Below are 22,586 nucleotides of genomic sequence, written 5' to 3' on the forward strand. Positions count from 1 at the left end.
ATACTTTCTATATTATATACATCCACTTCTTGGTGTGTCTATGTATGCACATGTGTAAAGTAAATTTAAGACATATACATGTACATACATATGACATATATACACACATAATTATGGAAAATTTACAGTAGTCAACTTTACAATCATTTTAATAGCTTCACACAAATTAGTGTTCACAGAACTAAAACTGTCAACATGATTCCCTCTCCCCTACTTCTCAAATGTCATCTGAATTACTTTTTATAACTTGAAAAAAATACTGTCATCTTCCTATACAATTAACCAAATTTTTACAATAACTCATAATAAAATATTTTACTTTTTCAACTTTAGAAAAGATATATAATTCCACTTATTTTAGTTTTTGATTCCTAAATCATACAATTCATTTTTTTATCAGTTGAGTGTAATTTTTGGTACTGCAGTTACTGAAGGTTAATTTAACAAACCTGAGTCAAACATTCATTCAAATGCCTTTTTAAAAAACATAAAACATGAACAAGATGTTTTGATGAAGCATAATATAATAGACTCAAGGTACCCTCCCCCAATAAATACATTATAAATAACTCAATGGTTGGGAGTAAAGCACTTCATATGAATCCATTTAACTAGCACTTTCAGTGTCGAAGCAGTCCATTCTTAAGCAGCCTGGAAGGATATCAGGATGTAAGGCTCCTCGATTCCTCATAGAAATGAAACCTACGGGTTTCTGAAGACCTAAATATCAGATCATACTTACATGAAAGAGCTGTGAGTACCTATAAGGGTCCTTTCATTTTCATATTAGGTTCCAGATATGCTAGCGTGTGCAGCAGGGGGTTGTACCCTGTTTTAAAAATATCTCCTTTAATACAGAGAACTACTTAGCAGCATCTTTTTCAGTTTTTTTCTCTCCATTGATTTAAAACTGATGTCAAACCATGTGTGATTACAGGCAACAACAACCTCGTACCCAAAGCAGGATATTCTAATTGGGTTAAGAACTCTTTTGAAAGAAGGAAGGAAAGAAAAACATTTGGAATATTGAGTCACCTCATAGAGAAAAACCATGAAACCATGCTCTCAGAAGAAATATTCAGTAAATTCTGATCTTCCACTGCATGCTGTTTTTTAAAGTCCCCCGGGATGCAAAACTAACTCAAATTGGCTCAGGAACAAAAACAATGGGAAAGGGAATTGTCCTAAATAAGTCATCCCATGCCATTATACTCTTGGTAGAGATAAACTTGGATAAACTCAGTGTAAATAAACTGACTTCCCAAAAGAATGAACTGATCTGCCGTATTTATAGTGGGAGCATAAAAATCACTTTCTAAAAACTTTCTCCCTTACTTCTTCTTAATAAGAAGGAATTCTTTATTCATTAGAGACAAAACCATACTAAAACTAAATAGACTTAAAATACAAATTTTTGGTAGCAAACAGCAGGAAAATCTAAATCAAAATATAATCTTGTTTTTACATAATTTTATATATTTATAAATTTATCAAAATAGTCTTTTAAAGTTCACAATACATATATAATGTAACACTGTACATGTAAATATAATAAATGTATTACCAAAATACATTAAAAATAACCCTTCAAAATACCAAATTCAACATTAAAACTGTCTTTAAAAGTATGGAAATCTCCATAAACATAGTTTCAGTGCATTTATAGTAGTCATTAACCAGTTTTCTGTTTTCAAGTCTCTTGAAGGTGTTATCTTAGTGCTCTCTTTAATTTAAGGTAAGAAGGCAGAGATATTCTTCCAGCAAGAAGTTGCTTTCCCTCTCCACTGCTCGTCCAGATGAAGAAACTGTGTCTAAGAGAGGAACGGCTTTCACTGGAGTGGCAAGGCCTTAGTAATGAACATATTCAGACTGAAGGGACTGTGCAGGGAGAGACATAAACTGAGGTTAAATTCCATCACATGTAAAACTTCTAGCAAGTCATGGAGCTTCTCCCTTCCACACAAGGCAGCTTGGGTCTATTACACCAAAGATCAATGAAATAAACTAAGCCAAAATAGAAACAAAAAGATGGGAGACACAAAGCATTAGCTAAGTAACAATGAGATATTCAATTATGCAAAGTGATTGTAAGAAAACTTCATATTTTTAAAAGGTTTACTAATTTATTTATAGTGACTAAAAATTAAGTTTTAATTTAAAAATTGGTAGGTAGCCTAAACTCATCTCTAAGTATTTCTGCAATTAGTGAGTTTTACTTAAAAATATTAAAAGATACTTTTAACTAATTAAAGATTACTAGAATATACTTGAGATGATTTATCCTTAAATTTAATTCACTACATATCAATGTCAATGGCATGCTTCTAATGCAGAATTAGCAGCCATTTAAATAAATTCCTTAAGAATGCTTGAATTTATAAATATCTTACAAATCCTTTCCCTGAAGGGGACACGAAGAACTACTATTTGATTTGAAAGATCATTTGATTTGATTTCAAATCTGATCTTAAGACCCAAAAACATTTATACAGAAGAGTCTTGCTGTCAGAATTTAATCAACAATAGGCAATTTTCAAGTAAACAATACAAGACACCATATTAGATACTAACATGTAAAAGGAGCATGATTGGGATATGTAATCAGAATGCCTGGGACAACAGACATAAAACAGGAAAAGATAAAGAGAGTTACAGAAAGTTTGCCAAATAGTTATTTTTTTATAACACAGCAGGAAACAGTGGTTAGAAAAAGGAACATAAACCAATCTAAACATTAACAAATTTTTTGCTCAATTCTTCCAATTAAATGCCTGAGGACAACAAAGTTTACTTGATTTTCTAGTAAATGCCCTTTTCTCCCACCCGATAATTATTTCTCAAATTAGTCTGTAACATTTTATTAACAGGTCTAGTCAATTATAAGACGGGTTCATTTTGGTGATGATATAGGTTATCAGTAAAAAAGAATCTGTCCATTTTCCAAAGAACTTACAAAAGGATTCAAGGTATTTTTTCTCAGCTTCAAAACCACAGTGAATTTTACACCCTATGAACAGCCATTTCCTGAGTAAGTCCCTATTAACACAGTGTGTCAAAAAGTTACGGTCCCTGACCGCAAAGGGCGAAAGCCACAATATCATAACAGATGTGAAATGAAAAGACAGCGGTGTCAACATTAAATAGTAATATATGTAGTGTAACGTTAACATTGTGCACCAAGGGAGGCTTAGGTGAGAGGTAGTAAGGGAAATGGGTGGTTCTCAAGGCTGCCAGTTTCAAGAGCTGTAGGAAGAATGGAAAAGGTTTGGCTATTAACTTTCTTGTATGTGGTTCATGCTAATACTTCAAAACAGGAGCGAGATTATCAAGAATCAGAGCACTATACTATAAATATACCTGAACCCACAGTGGGAATAAAAGAGGTAAGACCCTGAGGAAGTCCAGTGAAATTGGTCAAAAGCCTTGAAGCTCATATACATTCCACTTGAGGGACACCAGCTACCACGCTCGCAATTAGAGCATAAAAAATTTTTCTACCTGCTTTTTCTTGGCTTCTTCTAAGTCTGGCAAGCAGTCAGAGGGGAGAGCCAGTTAAGTCCCCCAGCTATAAGAATGCCACAAAGGTATGTTGTGTGTGTGTGTGTGTCTGTGTGTCTGTGTGTGTGTATGCAGCTCAGCTAGTGCTTTTTAGAGAATATTTAACTTTTACTTTTGTTCCAGTTAGTAAAGTTGTGCATGTTGTCACTAACAGAAATTAGAAAACTCTTCATATTACATATAACTTAGAATGAAGTTGTTATTGCAAGCTCCATCAATTATCAATAAACAGAGATGTAGCAAATAAACATTAGACAAGCGACCTTTGTTAAGCCAACTTTTTTACAGGGTGAAGTATTTCATATGTACCTCAATAAAGTGGGGGCAAATAGGTATATGTGCATATATTTCATATATTTATATATATAAACACACACATATCTATTCATTTATTTATTTACTTATTTAACGAATCACGGTACCCAGTGAACTGGAAAACAGAAGCAGTCTAGAACATTTTAAAGATTTCTATTATGCACACGGAGAATATATTCATTAGTCTTCTAGCCAAAGCCTTTACTTTTACACAGAGCTTACAAGCCCTGACTGGTGTTTCATCTGGCCTCAGATACAGTTCACCACAAGCCCCACTATTTCCTTTTCCAAACCCCTAATTTGCTCTCTTATGTTGCCTAACTGGCCCCGCAGCCCTCTGCAAACAAATGATGGCACCACTTGGCTTACAAATAGACCTTCTGTCCCACCAGTTCAATTCATTAGACAAATAATTACAGAACCATCAGTTGTATCTATTAAGCACTAGGGGATAAAAATATAATACCAAAGTCCTCAAAACAAAACATGTTCCATGGTTTCTTTATATGGCATAAAGGAAAGGGAAATAAAAGATCAGTAAAAAGGGTTTAGCAAATTATTCTGACATCAGTATTTTGTAACAAATTAACTTCCTTTGATTTTCAATCTAAAATAAAAATCTTAATAGACATACACTAAGGGGGCCTGGCAAGGTGGCTCACATCTGTAGTTCCAGCACTTTGGGAGGCCGAGGCAGGTGGATCATCTGAGGTCAGGAGTTCAAGGCCAGCCTGGCCAACATGGCAAAACCCCGTCTCCACTAAAAATACAAAAGATTAGTAGGGTGTGGTGGCACATTCCTGTAATCCCAGCTACTCGGGAGGCTGAGGCACGAGAATCACTTGAACCCGGGAGGTGGAAGCTGCAGTGAGCTCAGATCACGCCATTGCATTCTAGCCTGGGTGACAGAGCAAAACTCCATCTCAAAAAAAAAAAAAAGAAATGCACTGAGGGGAGAAGAGAATTGTTCAAGTCTCCAAGATTATTCACTTAACAAAAGCATAACTAACACCGTGAGACCTTTCTATTCAGGGAGCAACAGTGTTGGATGACAGGAATATTTAAACTTCAAGTATCACATGGTTATCCTATGGGGTTGTGCTGAAGGTCTCTCTGGGTCATTTGTACTCAGCCACGGTTAAGGAAACCTCAAGGAGAAACACAAGTACTCTCCATTTGAAATCTTAGATAGGATAGATAGATAAGCCATATAAGTGACTAGTTTGACCTAATACACATCGTAAAAAAGCATAACTTCATGCTTTTTTTTGTAGTCACAGGTAGGACTACCAAACTACAATGTTTTCCAAATGTCCATGTATTGTAAAATTCCTAATATCCCAGAAAAGACAATAGCCAGTTACTAGCATTTTTAATTTTTATAGTAAAATTACATGTTATAGTAAAATTGCATTTGCATTTTGAATTCCATGAAAAATATTATTGCTATTGGTTTTATTATTCAAAAATAGATTAAATACAACTATCTGAAGTTCCTAACAAATCAGATATATTACTTGACACGTCAATTATTCTGAGCTAGATATTTGAGTACTTTCTATATGCTAAGGACAGTTCTAAACAGCTTATACATATTCATATATTAAATGTTTGAGACAACCCACTTTACAGATAAGGAAACTGAGGCACAAAGCAGTAATTAGCCCCAATTCATGTAATTAAGAATTGGTAGAGCTGGAATTTGAACCCTAGCAGTCTGACTCTAAGGCTCAAACCCTTAGCTACCATAATGTCTCAAGACAGCCAGCATTTGTCTTGTGATCACTACATATTCAATCCAACATTCTCTGTCACCATAACAGAGACAAATAATGACCTTAGGCAAGCTGTGATTCCGAGTGAATTTTTAAAAATTATTTTAAAATATTTGTTGCATTAAAAGATAAATACATTTTTGGATTATTTTCATCAGGCCTGAATTCAAAGAATTTTCAGGAATATTCTAAATTTAAAAGAAATTTTCATTATAAGAACATCCACGCTTAAGTATTATGATTGATTAAAGTTTTAATTCTGCTTGGCCAATGTTTTTTGTTGTTATGATAATAAATTAAGGAATCTGAAATACAAAACAAATTGTAACAATGACAATGAAGATGGTTATAAAGAAAGCGAAACCTGAAGTATAAATATAATGTTAGAAGTTAGCCCTTGTTTATATAACCAAGAGATTTTAATTTCTCAAATATAATATTCAAGCTCATATAATTAGTAAGTTCAACAGAGTTATAGTGAGTTAGGACCAAATCAAGTTTATCATGAATACGTGGTATTCTTATTGTATGAATACCATAAAATTAATAATGTAGCAATATTCAACCTGAAAAATAAGGATAAAATTGCCTTACATTTGCAGCCCCCAAAATTTTTATGTCAAAATATAAGCTTCCATCAAGAAGTCTTGTTCCCTGAAAGCAGTAAGATTTGACATAAAACAAAGTGTTAGGTAAGGAGATCAAGACAATTTGTTCTGTTCTGGAAATCTGCTACTAATCTGTTTTGGCAGATGTAGGTAGTAACTTTAAAATTTTAGCTATTCTGGAGGTGTTTCTTTTTTAAACAGCCCAGTTACCTAATCATGGTAGGAAAATGTCTAATAATTATAGATATAAATATTGTACAGATGGTTAATAAATAAAACATGTTAGCTATCAAAAACAGCAAATTATAAAGAATAATGAAAGATTAAGGTCCTTGACAGAAATGAATGTAACCATGTCTTAATGTTCAAATAACTTGAACCAAAGGATCCAATGGCCTGGAATGTTAGCATCCTACTGAGGTCAAAATCCTGATTTGAAATGTTCATGGACTTTTTGCCACACTGATATTTTCTTTCCTACATTTTCCCAAGTCCTTTAAGGAATAAAAAATAGTGTACTAGTTATCCCCGGTTTAAGTTATAACCACAGAGGCAAAAATCACCTAAAATAAAAATGGTTTGTTTCAATGGGATTGAAATTAAAGGAAAAAATACATGCTTGGCAACATGGTATTTTATACATAACTATAGTGTTTTAAGTTTTAATGAACAAATACAACAATGGGAAAAAATAAATACACCTATAACTGCCTCTGTACTCCTATGTCTCTTTATGCCTTTGTAACAGTGTTTTCAGTTTTTGTGTTGCTTACAAATTAACACAGAAAATGTGATGTGTGCATTGATACTTATTTCCATAACTGTGGTTTCACAATACTGGAAGTACTTTTTATTTTTTTATTTCAATAGGTTTTGAGGTACAGGTGGTTTTTGGCTACATGGATGAATTGTATAGTGGTGAAGTCTGCGATCTCAGTGCACCTGTCACGCAAGTAGTGTATTGTACCCAATATGTACAATACTGAAAGAATTTGCCTCTGTGACTATGATGCATATTTCCTCCAATAACACTAGATGAAATGTAGCTGGGTATGGTTTTATTGGCATCATATTAAGATAAAAAGACTAAGGTTTGTGATAAAATCAGGTTCAAAAGGCGTGTGTACATTTTCCCATAGTGTTCTCTGTGCATTTCAGGGACTTCAAGACTTAACAAGCCAATTTGGGTTCATTATAATGCTATATAAAATAGTCTTTCACCTTCCTACATGATTTTTAATAGATTCTTTTTTCTGGAGAAATTTAATATATGCTTTTCAACAATCACAAAGAGCTCGATTGTTAGATGACAGATTGTTGACACCCAGCTTGACTCAGCCAACCATTACATGAGTGTTTTCAGTTCATCTGAACACCAAAATTATATTGATGCAAACTCAGTTAAAATTTATTTTCTCTTATTTTAGTGTAAAGCCACATTTCTAGAAAAAAAAATACACAACTCCTAGATTACCGTATATTAAAGCTAAAGGTGGAAACTTGTTTGTTAGTGCTTCATATGCTAACAATGAGACCCAGGCTCCTAAGCACTTTAACATTCACGAACCCAGATACATTAACCGACTTTTAGTTCAATAAATATTTATTAGGCACTTATACTGTACTATGGAACCTCAGGAAACAAAGATGTTTCGGAGAAGCTTAAAGGAAAGCAGAGGAGAGAGAGAATCATATATAACTGACTATAATATGAGAGTGTCAGCACTCCTAGGAGAGCCAAGACAGGAAGAGCCATTCTGTTTAGATGGGTTGCAAATGCTTATCAAAAAGATAACTATTGAGCCAGGTCAAGAAATATAAAACCAAGCAGAGAAAGAAGGGAAAGCAGAGTAGACTACAAGTGCTAAGGTTCAGGCTCAAGGCAGGTCATGGCACTCTTGCAAAATGCAGGTCAGATGCCAGGTAGAGCTGCTGGAGAGGAGGCTGGCAGGGAGGCACACAGCCCGACAGGGAAGAACCCTGAATGCCAAGCCAGGGGAACCACACTTGACCCAGTAGGCAGAGTGGAGCCACTGAATGAAGCCAAACATGAGAAGGATTTGATTAGCTCTATGTCTCTGAAATTTAACACTGACAACAGTATAGAGGAGAGATTAAAGGCAAGAGACAGGAAGACAGAAAGGGCTATGCAATAGTTCATGAAGACCCCAATTAGGGCAGCAGTGGTAAGGATGGAGGGACAGAGAGGCGTTTTAGAGGGAGACTTGATAGGACTTAGTAACTGGTGTGACAGAGGGAAAGGCAGGTAGAAGTAGTGTCAACGATGGCTCCAAATGTCTAGCTTGGATGACTACATGAATAAAGATGAGATGATTTGGCTAGGAAACCAGAGGAGCTGGCAGTGGAAGGAACCTGTATTCTCTCCATCCCATGTAACGCCCAGAGGAAGCTGGGAGTGTAGATCTAATGCTCAGAAGGATACCCAAAGAGAAAGAGTCAATGTAAGGACAATCATTAAGGGGCAGGCTTAGGAGAAGAAGGACTAACAGCAGCCCATCAGATCTGGCCTTGAAGAAGTTGGCAGTAATCTGTGGGAGAGACTTTCACCAGAATGAGGGGCCACCTCCCAGCTACAGAGCGGAGGAGTACCAAAGAGACAAGGGAGGGGGCAGTGCAGGCTTCTCTTTCCCCAAGTTTGGCCATAAAGGAGAAACTGTGAGAGGAAGACAGGACTGAGGGAAGACTCCTCCCCAGCCCTCACCAGCCTACCAACATGGATGTGCACATTTGCAGGTGAGGAGACCTGCAAACGGAGGGGAAGAGGCTGAAGATATAAAAGGGGAAGGAAGTGGTTAGGGCAACTTCATGGAAGAGTCTGGAAAGAACAGTACAGGTAGGTAGAGTTATCATTGGAAAACAGTAGGGTTTCTTTGGATTTAAAAGGGAAGGAAGAAATGGATGAGTGCAGATGCAGATAAACTTTGAGATAGAGAAGAGGCAAGTTACAGGAAATTACTTCTGATAAATTCTATGTTCTTAGCAGATTTCAAAGCAGGGTCAACTGACTCTGGAGATCAGCAAGGGGTTGTGTTGGTGAAAAATGTTAAAAAGTTTTGGAACAGCCACGTGGGGAAGAGAAAAGGAGCCAAAAAGGGATGAGACAACTAATTAGGAGCACTGAAGGGCCGGGTAGATTAGAAACACATTTGAGATGGAGCCAATTGGCAAAGTTATGGGATTTTCTCCAACAGTGCTCACAGGAGAGAGATGAGGAACAGATACAACAGATGGTTGAATTGATCTAATTTTGGAGGCTGGTAATCAAGTGGTTACAGAATGTCCAAGTGGAAGTGAGAATGTTGGAAAAAGGAAGCAAAAATGACTGTGCAGGCTACAGAAGGAAAGAGGTGAACTGAGATAGCTGGGGAAACAGGCAGGGTCAGAAAGAGGTCACGGAGCAGAGTTAGGAGGAGGGGGAAATGTTTACAGGAGGCTGGCAGGATTCAAGATGTCAGAAACAATGTGCTAAGCAACAAGAAGGTTTACTCAACGAATTTTCAAGTGAACAAAAATAAAGATAACTGAAGTTAAGAAAGTTTAAAATAAGATCACTGTGACACCTTGGGCAAGTTATTGCCACTCTGAGTCTTGATTTCACCATCTGTAAATAGCAGGTTAAATAAGTAAGAGAATGGATATAAAGTACCTAATACCATATCAGGCACATAGAAGGTATTCAAGAAACAGTGGATGATGATAATGATTAGAAAAATGTTACAGTTGTCCAGAATGTTGGCAGTGCCTAGGCAGCTAAAAAGTAGAAGCAAAAGTCTTCCAGGGATGAAGGGAGGTAATAACAGTGATGAGGACAAAAAGATATGAGTGTCCTTGGATGATGTTTGCAAAAGGCAGAAGAGCACGGAAACGAGGTTCCTAATAGGAATTGGGAACACAGCCTTTCCCCTCTTAACCATAAATATTTAGGAGCTGCCAGAGAGTAAGTAATGTGTACTTAAAGAGTAAATAAGGGAAAATGAGATGGAATGGGTCAATCTTATTTTGCTCACTTTCAAATGGAGACTTCTTGATTTTCTCTTACAGTCTACTGCTTTTTCATAACAGAAGGCTGAAGGACTCACAACAGTCTGCCCAAGAGAGAAAAATATCTATTTCTAAACTGATAAAAACAGTTCTCTCCCACATATATCAACCTTTGAGTTGTTTAGACATTCACTATCAAGGAGAGCCTGTGTCATTTACCAAAGGTTTCTGTTACGGGCAAATCCAATGACTTTACAGGTAATGTGCACGTGGTGTCTGTGCTTGTTTGCACATGCATGCACATCCACATGTATGCGTATGCGTGTGTAAGAGGGAGTTGCAATAAAAATATGCCTTTCTAAGTTAAAGATCTGACACACACATGCGCATACAGTAAAATTCAAATTTTTGGAAGAAACAGATGACCTACATAATATTAGAAAAGGTGCAAGTATGGACTGAGTACACCCACAATCAAACAGGTAAGCATAGCTCAATGCCAGATGCTTCGGAGATAACAAAAATAAAAGACATTTTCTAACCTCAGTCAAGGAATTCAGTGGGGATTCAAGGCCCACATCCACAAGATAGGTGACTCTCAATATGAAAGAGGGATGAGGAAGGCCAATAACCAATACAAACAGAAAGACTTCAAAAAACGTCAGGATTGCCATGGTCTGGTGAGGTTAAGGAAAGCTTCACAGAGGAGGAGGTTGGACTTAGGCCAACTCCTGATGGAAAGGAGGTGAGAAGCAAAGGGAGGGAGGACGGGAGACCAAGTTGGGGACCTAACATGTAAGAAAAACACAGAGGTAGGAGGAGCCGCACACATTCAAGGACTTAAGAAACTGCCTAGTAGAAGCAGAAGGTTCATGCTCAGGAGTGGAGGGAAATGAGTTTGGAAAGCTGGTTGGGGAAGGCTGAAAAAGGCACTGAACAGCAAGCTGCAGAGACTGGACCTACTTAATGTCAAGATGGTACACTCCAAACTACCCTCTGTATGCATGTATTAAATATTTTTAAAGATGAAGAAGAAATAAAGGGCACAGCAGAAATTGAAAAGCAAGATCAACACCTTTGTGGCCCAGAAACAATCAAGACAGTGGTAGGACTCTGGCTACACAGCTGGAAGCCTGCAGAGGTGACTAGGTGTTCCACTCATGTGGGTACATAGGTGAAAAGCCCCTGGCCTGAAATCAGGGGTGGAGTCAGGCTCTCCCACATGGGGAAGGAGGTTGAGAGAAATTGGGACCATTGCCCTCGGGCCAGGGCTAAGGTGGAGCCACATCCCTGCCTGAGAAGCAAGCCTGGGAGGAGCTCACCAAGAGATGGAAGCCTGGGTCATTAAGGTCTCTTTCTAAACCCAAAGGCCTAGATGATCAGGTAGAGTCAACGAGAAGGTCAGCAGATGAGGAGTGAAAAACAGAGAGAGGAGAGAAACACACAAAAACTCCCATGCAATCTGAAACTTTGAACCAAAATTCCCTAACACACAAGGAAAATGAACATTATGAGAACTGACAAAGTCTGTAATCACAAGGCAAACTCTCACAGGGGTGAAATGCAAATAACAAGGCAATATCAAAATGCCTTATCACCTGAGATCCTCCAGGTGAAAATAAAAAAAAAATACACACACACACACACACACACACATAAAAAGAATAAGAAGCCATAAAACAAAAACAGGGGGGCCCAAATTAGAACAGATGACTATCATAAGGATCAAATTAGAAATGCTGGAAAGGAAAGATATAGCCCCTGAAATCAAAAGTCAGTGGATTGGGGGATATACTCCAGAACTGACATTAAAGAAAATTCATGAATTGAAAAATAATAGGAGGAATTCAATCAGAATACAGCTAGAGCTTAGGAACTGAAAAATATAAAAAGAAGGTAAGAAATATTAATGACAGATTGAAAGGCTCCACTATAAGTTTTGGGGGCTATTGGCTGGGTGCAGTGGCTTATGCCTGTAATCCCAGCACTTTGGGAGGCCGAGGCAGGCAGATCACTGAGGTAAGGAGTTTGAGACCATCCTGGCTAACATGGCAAAACCCCATCTCTACTAAAAATATAAAAATTAGCCAGGCGTGGTGGCACGCACCTGTAGTCCCAGCTACTCAGGAAGCTGAGGCAGGAGAGTCACTTGAACCTGGGAGGTGAAGAACCTGAGAGGTGGAGGTTGCAGTGGGCTGAGATTGCACTTCAGCCTGGGTAACAAGAGTGAGACTCCTTCTAAAAAAATAAATAAATGAATAAATAAAAAATATTAAAAATTGTGGGGCTATTGCAAAAGGAGAAAATAAGGGGAAAGGCAGTAAAGCAACATCCAAAAAGATAGTGGAGCCGGGTGTGGTGGCTCAAGCCTATAATCCCAGCAATTTGGGACCCCAAAGCAGGAGGATCGCTTGAGGTCAGGAGTTTGAGACCAACCTGAGCAACATAGCAAGACACTCTCTACAAGAAAAAAAAAAAAGAATGATGACTGAGAATTTTCCATAACTAAACATGCAGCCCTAAGATTGAAAGTACACACTGACGCCAGGCAAGATAAATTATAATGAATCTGTATATAGCTATATTATGGTGAAACTACAGAATTTCAGAAAAAAAAGAGGAAAAATCTTATAATAATTGGTTTTATTCTTCAGCCACAGAAGCTGTTAAACAAAGACTTACATTAGGAAACTGGTATTTTAAGTGGATTCTGGCAGCAGTGCAAAAACAAAAAGGACCAGAAAAACAAGAGCAATCAATTCCACCAGAAGATGCCTGCATGAAGTTTTTAATCTAGTGGAGGACAATGGCTTGTATGTATTTGTCTTACCTTGCTCCACCAAAAAAATACTGGGCTCATGGTAGACACTTACATAAATATTAGCTATAGCTTTATTAATTGGATAAGCTTCCATTTCATTTAATTTCAGTTTTTAAGATATGAGGTCTCTCTGTATTGCCTAGGCTGTTCTCAAACTCCTGACCTCAGGTGATCCTCCTGCCTTAGCCTGCTAAAGTGCTAGGATTATAGTGTGAGCCATTCCACCCAGTCAGCTTTTATAGGTATATAAAAAGCACTTGCTTTCTTTTACTCCTAGCCAAAAAAATAAGACGCAAGATTAAAATAAGACTCTTCTGTATTGACCTAGTAGTATTATTGACACTACATAAGAAAGTATAAAATGAAGCTGAACAACCAAGGTGATTCATAACTCTAATACATTGAGAATATAAATTAATCCTCACCTATTATATATTTCTGATCAACCTTATCACTTAAAGCAAGTTTTATGTTTTCAAGTCTTTTCAAAAGTAGAGTCAAAAATAGCTGACAGGCTTTATACAGAAAATTAACATAAACCACTATTTAACACTGAAAACTTAAATTATAGTTAACATGTATCTACAAATACTGCAAACATATAAATAGCTTATATGCAAATGTAAAGGCATCATCTGAACCATGCTGACCTCGTAATGATTTGATGCTTTGTCAAGTAACATTCTCAGGTCCGCTTGGGAAGAGAAAAAAAATCGCAATGTTGAATGAATGCCAAAGGTGTGGTTCAATATTGAGATTGAGCTCATGTTCTTGATATATAGTTAGTATCCCTTAGCTGAAAAATTACATCAAATCTAAAGTAATGCCACAACAAAGAGGAAGGATGAAAAACCACAGCAACGTAAATATACAACAAAAGAATAGAAAGCTAGTACTAATCTTTAACTGTAATAAATATTAACACTTAGTTAATATTTAATAATATTAATATGAATTAATAAATGAATACTGATATGGTTTGGATGTTTTATCCCCTCCAAATGTCCTGTTGAAATGTGACTCCAGTGTTGGAGGTGGGCCTAGTAGGAGGTACCTGGGTCATGGGAGTGGATCCTTCATGAATGGCTTGGTGCTGTCCTCCCAGTAACGAGTGAGTTCTCACTCTATGAGTTCACCTGAAATCTGGTGGCTTAAAAGAGCCTCGCACATCCTCCCTCTCTCTTGTTCCCTCCTGCCATGTGATATGCAAGATCCCCTTTTGCCTTCCACCATGATTGTAAGCTTCCTGAGGACTCACGCGAAGCCAAGCAGATTACTGGTGCCATGCTTGTACAGCCCACAGAACTGTGAGCCAAATAAACTATTTTTCTTTATAAATTACCCAGCCTCAGGTATTTCTTAATAGCAACAAAAGCAGACTAATAAAAATGTCATATTTAAAATCAGGAAAGATGACCAATTTTTAAAATAGAGAATAGGCAGAGGGAAAAGACAACAAATTGACATTAGGAAACACTACTACGTACCACTGGAAAGTCTTAGCACTTTACTGGGAATGGATATTCACACAATCAATAAGGAGTTTATCACTGTCAGCACTAACATTATTCCAAAGTAAAAATGAACCGTGCTTTAGTGCACTGCCAATCACTCAGATTTTCATCAAACTGGTTATTTTATAAAGCTAGATTCTAATATTTTGACCTCATTCCAGGTCCTACTTTAAGGACCAACAATTCCTTAAAATATATATGTATTCTGCCTGGTGTTAGAACACAGAAGAACTTAACCTATTTAGGCTACCAAGGTTGTTCTTACATTGGTCAAATTGAGATGGAAAACATCCACATAGTCTTCATAACCAAAGGGCAGCATTAACCAACTGAGTATAAAAATGCTACTGACACTAGAAAAAAGAACTACATTTAAGCCAACTTCAACTGTCATATAAGAATGCTAAGGGAGAGTAGGAAGCACACATTATTTCATTTCCATTTTGCTTTCAACTTTCAACCAAATGAGTATTTTAATTTTTAATTCCCACCTGTGACCAGTACTGTGTTAGAAACCATGAACTATAAAAGAATTTTTTGAAATGTCTAAAAAAGGAAGTTTAAATTTGGAGATAATTCTTACATACACAGACAATATGTAAACAAATATAGATGTTCATGTATGTAATAGCATACATGATAAAATAAAGTGTTAATGATAGGGTGGATTCCATTTATTGGGGAGAGCTTCACAGAAGACATGGAAGGTAATATATGTCTTTATTTAAAGATGAGAAATTGATAAGGAGGGCAGGGAGCTTCCAAGAAAGGGCTTCCTAAAGACTCGCAGTAGGCATGAACATAGTTGGAGAAGAGGACAAGAGAATAAGCAAGGTAAATGCTGGTGCAAAGATACAATACTACAGAAATGCAGTACAGAGGGCCTGAAAGCTCAGCAAAGAAAGTCAGTATTTATATTCTAGCACTAGGGGACCACTGGTCATTTCTGAACAGGGAAATAAGATGTTGAAATCTACATATCTTATCTGGCAATGCTTTAAAGCAGGGGTTGGCAAACTGCAACTCACTATCCAAATGCAACCGACCACCTATTTTTGTTAATAAAGTTTTATTTAACATAGCCACACCTTTCGTTTATATATTGAGTTGAATAGTTGGGACACAAAGCTAAAAATCTTTACTATCTGGCCCTTTACAGAAAACGTCTGCCAATCCTACTTTAAAGTAGGAATTAAAGGTGGAAAGAGAGAAGTTAGGAAGCTCATAAAAGACTCAAACACAATAGGGATGAGGAAGGAACTGAATGGAGAAGACAGGAAACATTCCAAAACAATGAACAGCACCACTGACATTACCTACAACCTTCACTATGAGAATATCCCTGTAAATGTTTGAAGATTAAGATAGAAAAGTGCATAACAAAGCTTATTACAGGCTATAACAAGTTTTACTTATTGTATAGTTTTATTATTAAAGCTATAGAGCATTCACTCATTTATCCATCCATCCTTTTATCTAATCAACAAATACTTAATGAGTGCCTAATATATGCCATGTACAGGGCATATAACTATGAAAACCAGAGGCACCATCCCTGCCCTCACAAAGCATATAGTCTAGTGGATGGTGCAAATTCCGATTGAAAAAGAGTATTCTGATTTAGACCAAGGCGGGATGTAGAGAGGCTTATGGGAGAAGCAACATGACCTAACTCAGACTCGGGGGTCAGGTAAGGTCAATGTAGATGACTAGTAATCCAGTGATTAAGTGTCATAAAAATAAAGCATAGCAAATATTCAAGACAGATACCACAAGTAATTTCAATTTAATAAAATACTTCCACCCCACCTACACCATAATCACATGTCCCTCATTTCTTAAGCATTTGAAAACTCCTCTCAGTGTCAGGGAGTGAAACTCATTTTTCACAGTAAGTGGGTCAACAAAAATGTAACCTTGTGTGTGCATTGCACAGGGCAGTAGAAACTGCAAGACTAGCAAAAGAGGACAAACGAATAAAAATAAAATCTGACTGTTCCTCAGCATTCTGTCACAACCATAAGGAATCCTTAACATTTGTTCTTGTTTTCTGTGTTAAACGATTTAATGACAGAATAAGGAAATCATTTTTACATTTTTCTGGGGGCTGAACTGCTGCAAAAAGTGAGTGAGCAATTGCAGCTTTCAAAAGAGATGCTAATTGTAGCTTTTAAAATATTAGATTCCCTCTAAATACCCATCACCCCATCCCCTAAGAGTTTCTGGGTCTTTCTTAAAGGTTCTGGGAGGATATTGCCATGCAGACTTCATTTTCCTACCTAAGAATTTTAAAACATTTTTATTGAGTGATTTTTCTAGTTCTTCAAGGCTTTTAATCTCACATCTTCAGAAGTACTAGAACTAGAAGGATGATCTTATTTAGACAATAAACCTAGTATAACTAGACAAGCTGCACTGGACCATAAACAAAAATAACTCATAATCTCCTTATTCCACACAAAATGGGAATTTTCATCATAATTTAGCTTTTTGACCACAAGTCAGCAGAAGTAGGACTTGGAGCTTTCCCTCTCACAGGAGGTTTTCTAAGCAAAGTCAAAGGAGGGAGGGTCTGCTGCAAAGACCTGCTGCTTCTTACTTCCAGGGAGGGCGAGAGGGAGGAAAGTGTTGTGTTGATAATTCTATTTATAAATGCTTTTCTTTACAATAAGATGATAAATTTAGGAGGGAGGAGAAGTGAAGTGGCAGCAACTGCCCACACAGACTATTTCTTAAATTCAATTATTTAAAAATCACTCTATTCTAGCCAGAAGAGGGACGAGGAGGAGGAGAAGTGAAAAACAAAATATGGAACGAGATCCAAATCAAGTTATGTAAACATCATTAGGGGAGATTAACAATTGTCTAAAGAATGCCCCCATGGTTCTACCAGCAAAGAGGAAAACAAAAAAGTAGAGCATTATTCTTGTCAAGCTACCAATGCTACTGGCATTCAGCTGTAAGTGTGGATTATACAATACCTTTACGTATGTCATCTATTTACACAGTCATGTGTCATTTAATGACAAGGATACACTCTGAAAATGTATCCTTCGGCAATTTCATTGTTGTGTGCGCATGACAGAGTGCACCTATACAAACCTAAGCCGTAGAGCCTGCTACACACCTGAGCTAAATGTTATAGCCTACTGCTTCTAGGCTGCAAACCTGTACAGCATGTTACTGTACTGAATATTGCAGGCAACTATAACACAATGGTAAGTATGTGTGTCTAAACATACCTAAACATAGAAAATAAACAGTAAAAATATGGTATGAAAGATCTAAAAATTGCACACCTGTAAAGGGCACTTACCATGGATAGGGCTTGCAGGACTGGAAGTTGCTCTGGGTGAGACAGTGGGTGAGTGGTGACTGAATGTGAAGGCGCAGGACATTACCGAACACTACTGTAGACTTTATAAATGCTGTACACTTAAATACTATACCAAATCTGTGTTAAAAATTTTTCTTTCATCAATAGTCAATTAACCTTAGCTTACTGTAACATTTTTATTTTATAAACTTTTTAATTGTTTTAACTTTTGACTCTTTTGTAATAATACTTAGTTTACTATTGTTTAATTTTTTATCAACTCCCAATCGCTTGAAATTAACACTTAGTTTAAAATAAACATTGTATGTATAACTGTACAAAAATATTTTCTTCCTTTACATCCTTATCCTATTTTTTTTATTTTAAATATCTTTAGTATTTACTTTCTAAATTTTTTGTTTAAAATGAAGACACAAACACACATATCAGCCTGGTCCTACACCAGGTCAGGATCATCAATATCGCTGTCTTCCCCTCCACATCCTGTCCCACTGGAAGGTCTTAGGGGCAGTAACACACAGAGCTGTCATTTCTAACAATGCCTTCTTCTGGAATACATCCTGAAGGACCTGCCTGAGGCTTACAGTTTACTTGTTGTTTTAATAAGGAGAAGGCGTATACTCTAAAATAATGATATAAAGTATAGTACAGTAAATACATAAGCCAGTAACAGGTATTTATTATCCAGTATTACGTACTGTACATAATTATAGTGCTAGACTTTTATATGGCTGCAGCACAGTAGGTCTGTTTACACCAGCATCACCACAAACACATGAGTACTGCAGTTATAACCCTACGAGGGCTACGACGTCACCAGGCAAAAGGAATTTTTCAGCTCCATTATAATCTTACGGGACCACCGTTGTATATGTGGTCTGTTATTGACCAAAACATCATTAGGCAGCACGTGACTGTATGATTATCTATATATCTCTAGCACTTTTTCTGAAAATGGAAAGATCTGCATTCTGATCCAAAAGAAGAGGCTGATCCACAGTCAGTATGTGAAAACGCTGACTGAGCTCAAGGAATGCTGGAAAGTATATGATTTATACATATAGTTAGGAAAATGTAAATATATTATCTTTTTACATCTAATCCTTAGTTACATGGATTTAAGTTTTTATGATACCTATACACCCAATTCATATAGTGGGATCAGCATCAGATTAAGGGGCAGATGGCTGGCAGTTTCCTGGGACCCTAATCTGTAAAGGAATCTAAACTAATGCCAAGGCCAAGCACGGGGACTCATGCCTGTAAAATTGGACAGGGAAAATCAGATACGCTAGGCTCCTCTTAGGGAATGGGTTGAGAGTCGACAGAGTGGGAATAAATTTTAAAAGAGGTCTGAGGTAGGGATAAGAGTGGTAATGAATCTAATGCACCCAAACATGAACACATACACACACACATAAACACACACACTGCATTCTCATGTTAGAAAACATCCTCATCCTCATGGTTTCTTTTTCCTTTTTTTTATTTTTTTGAGACAGTCTCGCTCTGTCACTCAGGCCGAAGTGCTGTGGCGCGATATCGGCTCACTGCAGCCTCTGCCTCCTGGGTTCTAAGGGATCCCCCTTCCTCAGTTTTCTGAGTAGCTGGGATTATAGGCACACACGCCCCACTGATTTCGAGTTTTTAGTAGAGACGGGGGTCTCACCATGTTGGCCAGACTGGTCTCGAACTCCCAACCTCAGGTGATCCACCAACCTTGGCCTCCCAAAGTGCTGGGATTATAGGCATGAGCCACTGCTTCTGGCCCATCCTCATGGTTTCTAAACTGCCAACTAAAGAAAGTGAATGTCATTAAGGATGAACCATTGGGCTCCTGTTTTGCTGAGTGGACCATACGCAGCACACTGCCACCAGCACCTTTCCTCCTCCCCTCTTCTCTACAGAAGCAACCACTCCCTAGATGATGGCTGAGGAAATGTTTCAAGAATAGAGAGTATGAAGGGATGCTAGGCCAGAGCCTTCCAAGACACCCAGGGCTTGCTCAAGCCCTGAGTACAATCAGTGTTGCAAACCATCCTTCGTATCTCCTTAATACACAGGATTGATTTCTGCTTTCTATTTGTCCTTGTTACTCTCAAGTCAAAACTCACATTCCTATAGATCTCAATACCCCTAGAGGCAATCAAAACAGGTGATTAAATAATTTATAATAGGAGTTAACCAACAGAGTTTACCTTACCAGGTATTGTTGATTGTTAAAGAGAGCTTGGTAACCTAAATAGAGATCTCACTGGTAAGATGTGTTTGGAGGTCTTCCCACCTTTCTCTAGAAGAGTGCTGGCTACTTTTAAACACCTTCCTGATACTCTGCTTGTTCCTCCACTTGCATCCCAGGTACCTACCTATAAGCCCTTCTTAGAAACATCTTCCACTTGCCACTTATTTTATTCTGGGTCAGTTCCTTGCAGGCGGTGAAATATTCAAGGGCCTAATGCTTAGTTCTAGGAAGATAGTGTTCATTCAGCACCTTCCACATGTCAATACTCCAAAATTCATTCACTGATAAATGATGTGGAAAAAGCCATAATTTCCCAAACCAGCACACCCCCAGCAAATGCTATCCACTGTATGAATCAGCTCCTGGCTTTGCACCAGATATTCAGAGTGATTGGAAACATAACTGAAAAGTAACTGAAGTCAACAATGTCCATAATCAAAAGAATGAAAGCTATTTCCCTTTTAAGAGAAACTACTTATAAAGGAGTGCAGGGTAGGAAGAAAAAGAAGGAAGAAAACCCAGTTGAAACGTGGCGTTTACTTGAAGAGGAGCTAGCAGAATGTAGTGCATAGACAGTTTCACAGCACAGAGGGAAGGCATCGCTCAGAAGGCTTCCTTGGCGCTATTAAATTTCTTTGGTGGCAGCCTTGGCTGGGAAGGCAAGGCACAGAAGTTGCATTCAGGGTTCTGAGGACCAGGAGGTGGTATCTGCGAACTTACAGGGATAGAACGGCTCAGGAATCTCGCTGAAGAAGAAGAAAGCCCGGTGTAGGAGGGTCGGAGGATGGTGGTGTGCTCCTCTGTCTTGGCGCTGTGGGGGCCTGGGGGACTGTTCAGGTTGCCCCCGTTGCTGCTGCTGCTTCTGTTGTACTGATTGTTGTTGAGCTCAGGGTAATTTCTGGTAGTCGGCTGGGAGCTGCCATTCAAGAGGTTGGTAAACGGGCTGGCTGTGAAGCCTGCCTTAGAGGATGAGGAGGTCTTTTTGTTTTCTGGATCGTCTGTTGCAGCATTCAAGTTCCCTAGAGAACTGGCTAGCCGGGAGTTTATGGAAAAGCTGAATGGAAAACACAAGTGAGGAGGGAAAAAACAGACAACAGTGTACACTCACACGGAGCTCATGTTTCTAAAACATACTCATGACATTAGGGGAACATGATGAAGACAATACTGATCAATGTGAATGATGTCAAGATGGCTTCTTCACCACCCTTGGTGTTATGATAATATGTAGCCTTGACTTATACATATCAAGTTTCTTTGTCAAAAGCAGTTAACTAGGACCCAAGAAACTGGCTAAAACACTTTGACTACAGATCTCGAAACAGAACACCAGGGAGTTTTATTTACCCCGGGGTGGGAAGTAAAGGAAAAGGGACATGTAAGGGGAGCATTAAAAGCAGACTTAAGTACATATTCAATCATACGACTACATCAAACATCCCTGCCCATTTTGGTTAGTTCTCCCCTGCCTATACATGTCAACTGAGAAATGACAATACTATTTGTATATGCAACTGAACTCCATTTTTTGGATCACACTAAGCCAGCTGCAGACTCACTAGAAGAAGAGCACGCTCTGCACCACTGCCTCCACAGCCTTGTCTCCTGCCTTCCAAGACAGGAACGAAAGCCCCAGAAGATCACAGGGTCTTCTGTGGTTTCTCTTCTCCCTTATCCCCTGCTCTGACAAAACTGCAGCCAAACTCATTGCCTGCTGCAAGCTTCCTTTACCTCAAACCAGCACCTTGGAAGAGGGAGAGAAAAATTACCTTCTTACAGTGGCACCTGAAGACAAAGAAGTTCTGTTGATCCTCTTGGCTGTCGCTGAAGAGGACAGTGCCATTTTTGATGTCTTCAAGGTAGGTGCCAATCCTTGCAGGGATGAACTTAATCTTTGTGGAGAAAAATGGCAAAGTGTGACCATAAAGTAGTCTTATCTTAAACATTCAGCAACTAGCTAGGACAAGATAAATTAATCAGTCTTAAAGATATCATAACAGGTCCTAATAGTGATGACAGCAGTGGCAGCCAACACTGACACAGCGCTAACTCTGCCAGGTACTGTTCTGAGAACCTTAAAGATGTCAGCTCAGCTTGTCCTCACAACAACCCTATGAAGGAGCTAATATTGCTGTCCTTACTTTACAAGCGAGGAAACAGAAACGCAGAGGAAAAGTTCCTCATCCAGTCACTCAGTTAGTGAACAGCAGACCTGGGATTCAAACCCAGGAGTCAAAGTCCTGCTCTTAGCCATGATCTTGTCTTCCTGGGTCACTGTCCTTTTTCGCCACTGGTATTCATTCCTCAGCACAACCTTAGATTTCCATTTCTTATATTTCAAATTCATCCTCTCCTTTCCACCCTGCAACTACCCTAGGAGAGGCCATCTTTATTTCTTACCCTTGACTATGAGT

The 22,586-nt window shown here is 38.1% G+C and overlaps 1 protein-coding gene across 3 annotated transcripts in view; it reads right to left on the minus strand.

Annotated features, from left to right (window-relative positions):
- Positions 1 to 1,126: 1,126 nt before the first annotated feature.
- The window catches only part of CDC14A (cell division cycle 14A), a 163,590-nt gene continuing 142,130 nt past the window's right edge, over positions 1,127 to 22,586 (minus strand). Inside the window, exons 14-16 of one of the 3 annotated variants that reach the window (XM_007977818.3) lie at positions 21,942 to 22,064; positions 20,893 to 21,226; positions 1,127 to 1,878 (exon numbers count right to left, since the gene is read on the minus strand). In XM_007977818.3, the coding sequence (XP_007976009.2) occupies positions 1,849 to 1,878; positions 20,893 to 21,226; positions 21,942 to 22,064 (487 nt within the window). In that variant the 3' untranslated portion in view covers positions 1,127 to 1,848. Of the gene's footprint in view, positions 1,879 to 15,242; positions 15,397 to 20,671; positions 21,227 to 21,941; positions 22,065 to 22,586 lie in introns of those variants that run through there. The other 2 variants (XM_037998112.2, XM_007977816.3) reach the window with 2 other exon arrangements.

The sequence above is a fragment of the Chlorocebus sabaeus genome, chromosome 20, assembly GCF_047675955.1.
Source record: "Chlorocebus sabaeus isolate Y175 chromosome 20, mChlSab1.0.hap1, whole genome shotgun sequence".
NCBI classification, from domain to species: domain Eukaryota; kingdom Metazoa; phylum Chordata; class Mammalia; order Primates; family Cercopithecidae; genus Chlorocebus; species Chlorocebus sabaeus.